Raw genomic sequence first — 13847 nt, 5'->3', positions numbered from 1 at the left:
GAAGGGAGGTCCAAATGTCAACCTCTGGAGGCAGTCGGGGGCAAACTATCACTGTACCCAGCAGCCTGGCAAACTATCACAAGAGAAACATGGGTACTGTCGATAATATCCAGGGGCTAAAAAATTCCCTTTTCGCTGTTACCTCCCTCAAAAGAAAAATGTTCTATCCCAGATATTCCACCCAGTCTTCGGTATCACGCAATCCTAGAGGTACAAAGATTGCTAGCAAAAAGAGGCATCCAAGAAGTCCCCGCAGACCAAATCAGATCCAGAACTTACTCAAGGTTCTTTTTAGTTCCAAAAAAGACAGGGGACTGGAGACACATTTTGGATCTCAGCAAGATAAATAAATCAGTAAAAAAGATGAAGTTCCAGATGGTAACACTGCAGTCCATTCTTCCCTTCTTGGGTCAGGATAATTGGATGTGCTCCATAGATCTCCAGAACGCAAACTATCACATAAAAATGGATAGGCAATCCAGGAGATTCCTATGCTTCTGGCTGGGAGACAGTCATTATCAGTTCAGAGTCCTGCCCTTTGGTCTCATCACAGCCCCCAGGGTTTTCACCAAGTGTATGGCAGTGGTCATGGCTCACCTGAGGTGTCTAGGATTCCAGGTGTTTCCATATCTAGATGACTGGCTCCTCACTGCTACCACTGAGCATCAACTGATCAAACCATGGAACTACACATTCCAAACTTGTTCCCAGCTAGGCATCATCATAAACTATGAAAAGTCTGCCTCGTTGCATTGTCAGTGTATTACCTTTATAGGGGCAGACTTAGATACAAGACACATGATAGCAAATCCTCATCAAGACAGGGTGTAGCCATTAGTCAGCAAGTTTCATTTCTCATAAAGAAGACGAGAGTTCAGGCAAGAGAAGTTTTACAAGTCTTGGGCTCAATGGCTGCTGCAATTACACTAGTTCCTTTGGCACACTTCCACATGCAAATTCTGCAATGGCTTCTTTTCACTCAGTTGTCTTTCTGGGATTTACCAATGTCACACATGATCTTGATCATGGAAACTTGCAAAACGGACTTAGTATGGTGGCTTGTGTCCCCACAGGTGACTCTGGGCAGACCTTTTCTAGACCCCTATCCTGTAGCCACAGTAACCATGGACACCTCCCAGAAAGGGGGCATTATCTGGGACAGACTGTCCAAGTAATGTGGCAACCTCACGAGTATCATTTGCACATCAATGTTCTAGCGATGAGAGCGGTGCTTCTGGCATTGCAAGCACTTCAAGACTTTCTACCTACCAGGATCATTGCAATTCTGACAGACAATATGTCAGTGGTATGGTACATCAACAAGCAGGGTGGAACCAAATCTTACTTCTTGTGTCAGGAGGTGCTTTGTGTATGACAATGGGCAATGTCTTCCCAACGTTTTCTGATTGTGATGCACATTCCCAGAAAATTAAACATGATATCGGACAGGCTCAGCAGGGCTATCCTCATGCCTCATGAGTGGTCCCTGAAGCAAGAAGATGTGGACTTGATTTTTCACAAATGGGGCCAGCCATGCTGTGATCGTTTTGCCACTCCCCTCAACAACAAATGCAGCAGCTATTTCACCCTAGTCCCCCCTCCGGGACAGTCACCCAGGGATGCACTTGTTCACGACTGGCCATCGGGACTACTCTCAGCTTTTCCATCTTTCCCTCTAATTCTGAAGGTACTTCAGAAAGCAAAGTCGCTGGGTTGCAAACTCATCCTCATTGCTCCTTACTGGTCTCATCAGATATGGTTCCCATTTCTTCACCATCATCTTCAACTGAAGCCTTGGATACTGGACCCAGTTCCGGACCGCCTGATGCATCAGTCGGGTGGGCTTCATCCTTCCCTCCAAACTCTCAAGTTGACTGCTTGGTTCCTCCACTTCCAGTCTTAGCCAGCCTTCCAAACATTTCCCCTGCTGTACAACACATCTTAGTGTCCTCTCACAAGCCCACTACCAGGAGGATTTACACTAGCAAATGGAAGAGGTTCTCTTATTGGGTGAAGAGTAATGACATTGATCCCTTCACTGCTCCTGTTCACAAGATTCTTGGTTTTCTGGCCAAAACCTTCGAAAGAGGATCAGCTGCAGCTACTATTAGGGTCCAACTAACTGCCATCTCCAATTTTCATGTAGGAGACTTGGATTCTAACATCATGTCCCATAAGTTGTGCAGAGCATTCTTATGAGGTACAACTCTTTTTACGGCCCCCGGTGAGAGAACCCCCCCCCCCCGGGACCTAAATTTGGCTTTAGCTTCTATGGTTCTTCCACCTTTTGAACCAGCAGCATCTTGTCCCCCTGAAATTTCTATCTTGTAAAACCCTCTTCTTGGTTGCTATAACCTCAGCTAGATGGGTTTCTGAATTACATGCTTTGTCTATTCACCCGCTGTATCTCATTTTTCACAAAGATAGAGTCTCTCTTAGGACCAATCCTTCCTTCCTGCCAAAGGTATGTTCAGAGTATAACTTAAATCAGTCCATTGAGCTTCCTGTGTTCTTCCCCAATTACAGCAACAAGGCAGAGTATAGACTCCACCAATTGGATGTTCATAGACAATTACATTTTTATTTACACAGGGCCAAAGACCTTAGAAAATCAGACCAATTGTTTGTATCCTTTGCTTGCAATAAACAAGGTTCGCCAGTTTCAAAAGTGACCTTATCAAAATGGCTGTCGGACAAAATGTTATTCATATGATTTGCGTAAAAAGACACTTCCAGGGATGGCCAGAGGACATTCAACCAGGGCCTTAGCCACCTCTGTTGCCTTCCAAGCTAAATTGCCTTTAGATTCAATCTGTGTAGCAGCAACATGGGCAAATCCTCATACCTTTATCACTCATTACAAAGTGGATGTGGTCTCATGGAATAGGGCATCCTTTGGTTCCACGGTCCTGAAGAGTTTGTTCCAGTGAGCCACCCAAGATCTAGGTGGTGGGAATGTGGTCCCATACAGCAAGAATGAAGGTGAGATGGGATAACATAACATAAAGAAGTTATGTACCTACCATAGTGTTCCATGTTTGTTGTCCTTCATCTCACCTTCCTTCTTGTGTCCTCCCCCTACTTCCCCCTTCCTGGAGGTTTGAGAGGAGTTCCTTTATTGATTACACTGGCTGAGTTTCCTGCTGATATACCAGGTTAGTTAACCATGCCGTGTTTTTCCTCTTTCCTTCCTATCTTAAATGTTTAAGAGCTTAGTAAAATGTGTTTTTAACTATGTATGTCTAGTGTGGGCTATTACAAATGAGATCTGGGTAGCTACCGCTAGGCATGTTGGGATAGGGGTTAGCCTCGAGCCAGTAAAAACTCTTGAGCTATAGTAAATAGGCCGAGTCAGAGACGATCCCAACCAGCAAGAAGGAAGGCGAGATGAAGGACAACAAACATGGAACGTTATGGTAGGTACATAACTTCTTTTTTTATTTCATATGGCTATGGGTTATACGGAATAAAAGAATAAATGAAATTATGTTTAATGTTAAATAGTTCTGGAAACAATATTAAGTAATTCAGTACTTCAAGAATATTAAGTAATTAAGTAATTCAGTTGGTGGGTATGGAAAAGGTAGTGGAAGTGTAATATGGATGAAAATTTAGTATGATTGTAAAGAAAATTATGAATATGTGTAAATGGATTTGTATATCAATATATTTGTACATTTATAAATATTTGTAAATATGTAAATATGTTGTAAATAAGAGTTCTTTTGTATATAAATAAAGGATCCCTACTCTTTTTGATAGGTGCTGTGGGATCTTTTACATCCACCTGAGCTACCTCGAATTCAGGGAGATTGAGCCTCAGTAATGTCTTATCCAAAGAGCACCAGACTCAAGAGTACAAAACACTTATGCTGCACTGCATCAGCAATCAATCTACCTGGTGTGGGAATAGAATGCACAGCCTTCTGTACCAAAGACAAGTGTGCTACCTGACACTACCAATATCCACACGGGCATAATTATAGTGTAATAGTAAACATATCCCATCCCAGTGCTATTGTAAAACTGTTTGAGGTTTCTCCCTTACATTTACTCAATGCAAAGTACTGGATGCAGCTACTTCAGATTACACAATCAGATATTTTAACTGCCCCAAAAGACACACACACACACACACACACACACACACACACACACACACACACACACACACACACACACACACACACACACACACACACACACACACACACACACACACACACAGTTTGATCCCACCACCTTGCCATTTACATATATAAAGAGCTAGCACTGGTGTATCATAGATTGAGTTTTGGGATGCTCCTATTCATAGTCCACATTTCTTCTTCCAAGTGCTTTATGAGTAAATAGAGTTAAAGTATAATTCAGTACCGAAAATCTGCTTTCTTCTGTGGGTGTAATTTATACAAATAAAACATAATTGCTTTAATTGTACAGATTTGAGCACTGACTTTTGAAAACAGCACTTTTCTCCAAATTTTCCAAACACAGAAGAAAAGTACATACTTGATTATTGTGGAAAACACAATTATTTGCTTTTTGTTTGAGTAACAACAACCTCAGATAAAATAGCAGGAGTTATAGACTATCATAATTTTGTACTTTTTTTGTGGAATTTTCTTAGAGAAAATTCTTTTTTCACTGAACATAATTTTTGCAGTTCTGGTAATGATAGTTCTACAGACAAAGCATGATTTAAAACAATACTTATTGTTGAACTGATAAGATGACAAAATTTACAGAAATTTTGATTGAACTGCTACTACAGAGATTTCTGTCAAAAAGCCTGTTAATATAACGAGATAAAATGCCAACAATTATTTCAAGGTCTGGACTGATAAGCTGTATATAAATGACCAATCTATTAGGTTTAAACTTGACCATGGAGCAGAATGTAACATAATATATGAAGTTACATTCAGAAACTGGGCTTTAAACTGCAAGCTAAGTATATTGAAATGTGTACTTTTCATACATGATATGTATAAACTAAAGCCTGTTGTTCAAATATGGCTAATTTACACATAGAAAAATCAAGTACAGCTTTTTCATATAGTATTTTTGCAATATTATTTAAACCAGCCCAATATGATTCACAAAGATGCACATCTGTATATGGGCAGGATTCAAATAATACAGGTACCACATCTAGAAAATGACAAAGATGCAACAAAAATGCTTTCTGAGGTCAATCTGAGCAGAATAATGTGAATGGAGAAGTGAGCACTGCTTGTATGATGTGGTCCTTAGACACCGTGCAAGAAGACAATTTGCATGTTTACAGAACCATCAGGAACATGAAGTGACCATGCATTCGCACATTTGAACAGTGCTAGATCCAAAGTGAAAAATAGACAGAATTGGGCAATACAACAACTGAAATACATGAAAAGAAGGCTGCTAAATCTTTTTCAGACAAAAATTTAAAACTAGTATCATAAGGTAATACTCTGGTTTATTTCATGGTCTAGGACAGTTGAAGACTGACCATCACGTTAAACTATTGCCAGAATCTCTACCTGTGATAAATGCTCCACACAGAAGGCTTACTGATTTGAGAAAAAGAAAGAAATGCGTTTAAAAAATGAAGTTGCTGGGAATAAGAGCGACAAGCTAAGCCCACTGAATGGGTTAATATTTTGTTAAGCAAAATGAAGTTAGCATTTGTATAGATCCACAAGGCCTGAACACTTGGGTCCTGAAACAGTACTAACTTTTACAGAGAGTAGAGGAAATGGTTGAAAACATGCCTGATTCAAGTTTTTATCAGAGTTGGATAACCAAGGATTTTGCTTAATTGTACTAAAGGTGTAAGTACTAAAGGAGTAAGTATTCCTCGGTGGTGCAGCGGTAGTGTTGCTGCCTCACAGCAAGAGGTTCTCCCGTTCAGTTCTCGGCTGGAGTGCGGGGAGTGCCTTCTGTGTGTAGTCTGCATGTCCTCCCTGCGGTTGGGTTAGCGTTCAAAAGACATGCGTAAATGGGCGTGCCTTTGTTGAAGGTTGAACGTCGAGCTGGCACCTCGGCGTTCGTGAAAATCTACCGCCAATCATTAGTAGACCGGAGTTCCGCTGTGGCGACCCCTAACCGGGAAAAGCCGAAAGACAACAACACGTACTAAAGGGGAAAGCACTAAGCTATGTAATTCCAAAACACTCTTGGGCTAATGATGTCTAAGACTACCATGCCATTTTGTCAGCACCGGAGATCTTTCACTGTGCTCCATGGAACAGAATCCCTATCTACATAAAACAAAGTTCATCCCAGTCCATTTTCAAGTGCAACTTAGATCTACGGATGGGAAGCAGAAAATTTACCCCAAGACTGTCCTCTGTCCTACTAATAGACAGATGCAGCTCCTAAATCCCATGCATGGGTCCTTCAAATTATTTATGGAATGATCCCAGTTATTCTCTTTAGGGGTAATATATAATTATTGACCATGGAATGAGTAAGACCAATCTATAACCAAATGGGATAGGTTATTTTGAGCACAAAAATGGAAACTGGCTAGGCTTAAAATGACCAGCAAGGGCACCACGCAGAGTACTTACCTATAAACTTATGAGCCTCTGTAGATGATATGATTGAAGGGTATGAAAGTGTTGCAAATATTGTTGATGCCATTCTAGTCTGGTGTGCTGCCAGCAAGGGACATGGCATTAAATTAATTAGCCTACCAGACAACTGAATTTGCAAGAGTTGAAACTGAACAAAGAAAAGTGTCATACTGGTGAATTATCTTTCAAATAATTGGGTCATTTCCTAATTGTTGATGGACTACATCCACTCTCTGTTAAGGTAAACACCATTATAAATCTACAAAATCTAAAAGACTTTCCCTCGTTAATGTGATTATTGGGGAAGTTACAATACCTGCCCAAATTAATAACTTACCTATCACATATAATTGTATCTGTAAGAGCACTACTTGAAAAAGATGCAGTCTTGAGCTGATCAGAAGAGTAAGCTATAAGCTTTGAGATTAAAAACAAAATTATAACTGCTATAATTATTCTCATGCATTTCGCTGGACATTACCAATGACAGTACAAGTGGATGTTTGAGTAGAGAAACGCGAGAGAGAGCTAGGAGTAGTACTGTATGACTTTATGACTGTAGTTCTTCTGCAAGGAGGGTAGAATTATTGCCTATGCATCTGGAATTTTCAGAGATGCATAAATCAGGTAAGCACAGACTGAGAAGGAACTGTTTGACCTAGCCTTTGGATGTCAAGATTTTCACAATTGTGTGAAAGAGAAGCGTATTTAAGCTGAGACAAATCACAAACTCTTGCAGTGCAGAGTACTAGTGAGATTACAAAAATGTTACTCTCACTGCAGAACTATGATGCTTTAAAATAGTACAAGTTAGAAAAACTAATGCATATAGCTGGCACACTTAGTAGATTTAATCTGAATGAATATAGGGAAGATTTGCTGAAGGAAGATCTAGAAATCCTATGGGTTACGACACAAATTCCTGCGACTGCAGAGAAGTTGCATGAATACAGCATGGCAATGAAGCAAGATACTGAAATGGAGCTGTTGAGTGAAGCCATAATGTCAAGATGGTCAGACAATGCAAAGCATTTGCATCCATTAAACCAAACCAATTTGGTTCAGAGAATGGTTACCATGCGTGCAAGGTGGGAAATCAGATGCTATAGGAAATTCATGATTCTCCTTTGGGAATGCCAAAGTGCAAAAAGAGAGTTAGAAGTATTTTGGATTGGTCAAACATAACAGCACAAACTGAACAAAGTGCAAAATTGTAAGCTTTGTGGAATACAGAGAAACCAGAATCAGAAGGAGAAACTGACACCTCATGAAATTCTCACATTGCTACTGTTAAAGGAATAAAAGACTTGACTTAATTCAGTACAACAAGCTAAACTTCTTACCATGTGTGGTTTACTAGTCAAAGTACCCAGAAGTAGTGCAGCTCCAAACTATGCCAGCTACTTCAATAGTCAATATATTAAAATCTGTATTTGAAAGAAATAGAATTCCCAAGGAAGTAATACCAGATATGATCCCTAATTGTCATGTTAAGAGTTGAGAAATGTTTTCATACAACATTGACTCTCAGCATATTACATTGACTCCAAAATATCATCCATCAAAAATGGAATGCATAATAAACCTGTAAAATTTGTTAAAGAAACCACTAGTTTAGAGATTAACAACTTCAGTTAGTGGGTCAATTTTCTCTCAACTATTAATAGAAAGAAGGTTGAGAATGAAGTTTCCAACATCTATTACTCTGTTATTTCTTGAGAATAAAATCCAAGCACCAGATATTCTCAGAAGCAGGCAGATAAAACAGAAGAAAGACTGTGCATAGTATGGCTTTAAGAGTTTAGAGGTAACCTGCTTAACATGAGTTATATGACTGGGCTGCGTGCTACTACTTCTGAGTAACGCCTCACTGGAACAGGATCTATGTCTCTCATCTCAGGTATGTGTAGGCCTTAAACCTTTCTTGATATGTTAACTAATATTGCTTGTATTACAGAAATGTCATAAGTTGAGTCTTCAAGCCAGAGTACCTAATTCCTTAGACTCTAGTAACATTTAGTATTTTTAGTATTTTAAATGTGAAAAAATAAAGATGTATAGTTAATAAGTAAATTAGTCTAAATTGAGCAATATATAGCAAACAGAAAATATTTCCACTTTAGTTCTACTGACTTAAACCTTAAATCACATAACTAACTTCGGATTTGCTAGAACATTGTTACAAGAGGGCTAGATCATATGCAGAACAACCTTATTTACATGTTTTATTTCTTTACAGAATTCAACAATGATCTAGAGAAGGACATTGGGGCAGACACCACTGGGGACTACAAAGAGCTCCTTCTCATGTTAGCAAAGGTAAATCATTAGTCGAGGTCATTTTTATGCTATAACCAAGCCTGTTACATATGTGAAGTAAATGACTGCTATAGCCAAATGAGTGTCTTTCAGAATGCCAATAGTAAATGCCAGAACAACAGCAGGTTAGCAGTAGAGTTGTGGAGGATGTTAACATATGGATAAGATCTGACTTTCTCTGTGCTTTGTTTTCTGTAGGGAAAGCGTGAAGAATACAAGGAAGTTATCAACTATATGCTTATCGATGAAGATGCCCAGGTGCAGTATTGATGTTCCTCATATTGTCAAACTCAGCACTGTGTCATTGGTCTAACAGAGTCTGTCAGGACAGGAGCTGTGATTAAATGTATCGTTTGTTACACAGTACTGCTGATTTAGCAACTCACAAAGTGGGAGAGCAGTACATTTTGAATAGCAGCCTTTTCATGCTGCTGTGAGATCGGCACAAAATACATACACACAGAAACACGCCTGCACACAGACAGACACACACACACACACACACACACACACACACACACACACACACACACACACACACACACACACACACACACACACGTCTGTGCGTGTGTGTGTGTGTGTGTGTGTGTGTGTCTGTGTGGGTATGAGTATGGCTATGGGCGAATATTAATTTGCTGTGCTGAGTTGCAGTTCAAAGATAAAATAATTAACTCAAAATCAAGTCATGTTTCTCTGTTCCACATCTACCTAATATGATTTTGAGCCCCAGATCCCTGTTTCCTTCTCTCATAACTGTACCTGTTAATTATGTTTCTTGTATCATACAGAGCTGGTGCTACACGACACAGGTCAGTGACAAAATGTCCCATAGTGTACTGGGAGGCAAGCTGCCCTCTTGACACTTTCAGCTATTGAGACTATGGTGTCACATTGCCTGTTAGAGGCAAGTTTAATAGGCTGGCTGAAAGGAGTAGGAAGCTGTCTTATGTGAGGGATAAACAAGTTTTATTTACAAAAAAAATTGGTACATACACAGGAAATGTATTCCATCAGAAATCAAATATCCTTATGGTTTTGCTATCCAGACTTTGGAAACAGCAGTTCTGATAACTAGACGGATAACAGCATTATGTATTTCATTGTTCAGGAAATGCATGAAGCAATAACCAACAATAAGAAACCAGATCTGAAGAAATGGATTGCCATATTAACAGAATACAGTTTAGACCATCTCCAAAGAGGTAAAGAATTAACTGTTTCTCTCCTGCGTTTGTAATAAATGTATTTTTAAGGACTTCTGGAAAAAGCATGTTGTGTCTCTGTGTTTGCAATTATACATAAAAAATAAAACGTTTTGCAAGTTATCAAAAAAGACCAAAGTTCATGAATCAGCAGTGCTTATGCTGTCACAGATACCGCAGAAGATTTTCAAAGTGACTTTTTTCAATTTCTTCTTCTTCTGTTTTGGGTTTTCAGCCCATACAGCACTCCCCTCTTTACCGATACCTTTTAATGATCTATTGTGGTGGGGATTCTAAGCCACAAAATCTTTATTCTGTAAGGCCTAAGAACAACATTATGGAGTCCAGCAACACTGAAAGTAAGAAAGAACAAAGAAGTTGCTTCCTGTTTTGTTTTATAGAAGGAAATGATTTTGTAAATGTTCTTCTGGAGTTAGAACTGAAAATTGTAAAACAGGAATTTGCTAACAGTTTTGCAGACTATAGTCTTAAATCTGAAACATCACAAAGGCATCTCCGTGAAATAAGTATACCCAATGCAGTAATGTTTTTATACTGTAGCTTTTTGTAATGCATTATTCTTATTTACTTATGTTAGAGCTCGTATACATTTGCTTATGAATTGTAGGACTGAAATCCTGGTTACTTTTGCACTGTAGGTGGCAACTTGCCAGAGCTGTTTCAAGGCAGTTTTGATTCCAGGATAATACACCCACTTTGTGCCCTACCCAAAATCAAACAAACAAAACTGTAGCATGCATTTGGAGTGGCTGACCAAAACTGTGTAGGTTGTGATAAATTATTTTTCACAGATGCTACATGGTACTGCCTAGTATAAACTTATCAATCACTTTAGGGAATAGGATCGAGACTATGACTTGCTAACAAACTTCTTGTAATCCAAGTTTGATTTCCCCTGCATTTGCCTACTGTGTAACTATGAGCTAGTCACTTTACTTTGTAGTGCTTCTGGATGGCCCTGGAAAGAGGCTGTAGTAGGTTTACCAGGTAAGCAGATGGGTACAAATAGGTGCATCAGGCATTAACATTTCTCAGCTTTTATGAGTAAAAAATGTGGATGGTTATGTGACCTACATGCCAAAAATAGTGAAACCAATGCTATAAGACAGTCAGTGGGACAAAAAGGACAATGTTTTATAATCTGTTGTTTTGCCACTCAATATCATTAGTAAAGAAAATATGTTTTACGCAAGCAATAATCCCCAACAGGGTGTGTGTTACTGTGTAAATAATGCCCACCCGGGGGTGTCATGAGGTCTAATGCTGCAGACGCTCTCACTTTTCACATACACACACACACACACACACACACACACACACACACACACACACACACACACACACACACACGCGCTGTCATTCATGCAAACACACATACACTCACACACATGGACAGAAACAGAAACACACATACACAAACACACATGCACGCACTTTTCTTTTTTATGTTTCTTTTACTTTTACACTCACTAAGCAGCAAAAATACTGCTTAACAAGTGTAAACTGTTTTGATTGATCTCGAGTGCACTTTCATGCACACGTACTCACACAGACAGACATAAACACACAAACACGTGTTTCTATTTTTTTTTTTATTTAATGCTCTGTAAACAGCAAAAGCATTTAGTGAATGTAAAATAACGGCGGCCGCTGAGTTCCCGGCAACTTAATATGCTGCTGTGAAGCAGTGGGTCAATTTCTCAGCCTGCATTACCTGTAAATTAAAACCCTACTGGAGAACGTTTGTTCTCCAGTTAAGGTGCCAATGTACAGGTCGCCCATTCTCTAAAATCCATTGCTTTAATGTTTAACATCATTAATAAAGAAAGTGTCATAGCAATACCCAGTACAGTCATTATTTAGTACATGGTATTTTTGTACCGAAAACACTCTGGTATCCCTACAGGTAAATTAACTTCAGTACTCCAGAGATAATACCATCATGTACAGTGAAATCCATCTCACTAGTTAGAGTATGTCTGTTAGAACATCATGTTCTGAATGTCTCTACTCCACCCTGTAGCATATTGTACTTTATCAACAAAACAGTTTGCTAAGTATTTATAGATGCTGCCTGTCTGCAGAACTAGTAGCCCAAAAAGTGGGAGTGGTGCTATCCTGTACCTCTTTCCCTATGTATTCATTTTTCAGCTGGAGGGGAGAAATGCTTTTCACACTGCGATGTCTGACAAGTCAGAAAACCTTGATCATTTGGTCCTAAGTCTTAAGCAATGCAACGAATGAAAAGATAAGGTTGCTAATGCTGGAAATGGTTTTACATACACTTAAAGATGACACAGATGGCAATATTTTCTCTGACATCACTGTTTTTTCAAATGTAGAATGGGACACAGATGCAAGTTCTTTAATAGCCTTTAAAACTCGAATCCATAGATTCTGATGTTAAATATGATTGACATTGTCTACTCCCCCACCTGTTTTATCAGATACAGATGCATGATAAATTTTCACCACTCCTAGATGGCAACATAAGAGCAATTTCTCATAAATAAGTTTCTATCATCAATAAATATTTTTTCTTTTACTCTATTCCAAACTGCAGAGCATCCTATACAGACAACACATGATTTTACACAGTTCATAGGTAGTTGTTAGGCATTCAGTCCAGGAGAGTACTAAGGAGGTTTCAACAAATTTCCAATGTGCCCAAAGCAATTTCTGGTTAAATGACTTGTTCAAAGTCATGCAACAGACAAATGAAGTTTGAGGAAATCAAACCCTGTACCACAGGTAGCTCATCTATGCCAACTGCCCCATGTTTCTTGTATATACTTGATTGTACAGTTATTCTGCAAACTATTTTAGCTTTCCTTAAAGTCTTGTACTATTTATTTCTGGAAGAGTGTCCTAGTAGCTCACACATCATATGGCTCATGGCAACAGTCTCTGTCACGGTGAGTTGTTATTCACTAATGAGTGAGCAATACAAGCATGAATGACATGGAAATTGACAACTACAGTTAAGAAAGTGTGTGTGTGTGTGTGTGTGTGTGTGTGTGTGTGTGTGTGTGTGTGTGTGTGTGTGTGTGTGTGTGTGTGTGTGTGTGTGTGTGTGTGTGTGTGTGTGTGTGTGTGTGTGTGTGTGTGTCTGTGTAGAGGAGGGAATGTGATATCAGCAACAAATACATTTTGTTATTTTACAGAAGTAACTATATTAGCCACTCATTCTGAGACAAAAAGGGCCATAAATATCTGTCTAGGAACTTGCTACTCATAAAAGTAAAGGAAATATCTGTGATATTTTCTCCAAGGACACTCAAAAGAAAGCATCACTTCTAAGTTCTATCAATCAAAGTCAATGTTAAGAGGACATTAAAGTAAATGGAAGTGCAGTATGGTGTGATATCATGTGGACACTGAGTGCAGTGAGGGAAGAAGAAGCCTTTCCTGAAAATCAAAATTACATCAGAATGTCAGTTCCCACCATGCCTATCTGTTATCAAAATAATACCGACCCTGTCATACAAGGATATTAGTATTGCAGACAAGAAAGTATGCTAAAACATTTTTTCCACAGCTGCCCTTAAGCAGCAATTATAGATTCTTTCCAAACTTTTTGATAAGTGACACTTTCTATTGTAGATAGGGCAAGGTGAACAGAGCAACTGCTCCAGGCAGAAAGTGTTGAGGGCCACTTGGTATTGCATTTCAGGTCAAACCTGAGTGCTGTAGTTCTCCACATGTAGTCTAAATTGTATCTACTAGCAACTGCAGTTTAAAA

At 39.1% G+C, this 13847-nt stretch overlaps 1 protein-coding gene across 1 annotated transcript in view; it reads left to right on the top strand.

Annotated features, from left to right (window-relative positions):
* ANXA9 (annexin A9) overlaps positions 1-13847 on the top strand; it is a 504993-nt gene that overhangs the window by 333904 nt on the left and 157242 nt on the right. The window contains exons 7-9 of the mRNA XM_044080038.1: positions 8800-8879; positions 9078-9137; positions 9991-10084. Of these exons, the coding sequence (XP_043935973.1) occupies positions 8800-8879; positions 9078-9137; positions 9991-10084 (234 nt within the window). The remainder of the gene's footprint in view (positions 1-8799; positions 8880-9077; positions 9138-9990; positions 10085-13847) is intronic.

Source organism: Protopterus annectens, chromosome 8.part0 (assembly GCF_019279795.1).
Source record: "Protopterus annectens isolate FY-2018-M chromosome 8.part0, PAN1.0, whole genome shotgun sequence".
NCBI classification, from domain to species: Eukaryota; Metazoa; Chordata; order Ceratodontiformes; family Protopteridae; genus Protopterus; species Protopterus annectens.
Note: the sequence above shows the minus strand (reverse complement) of the source record. Positions and strands in the feature narration are given on the sequence as shown.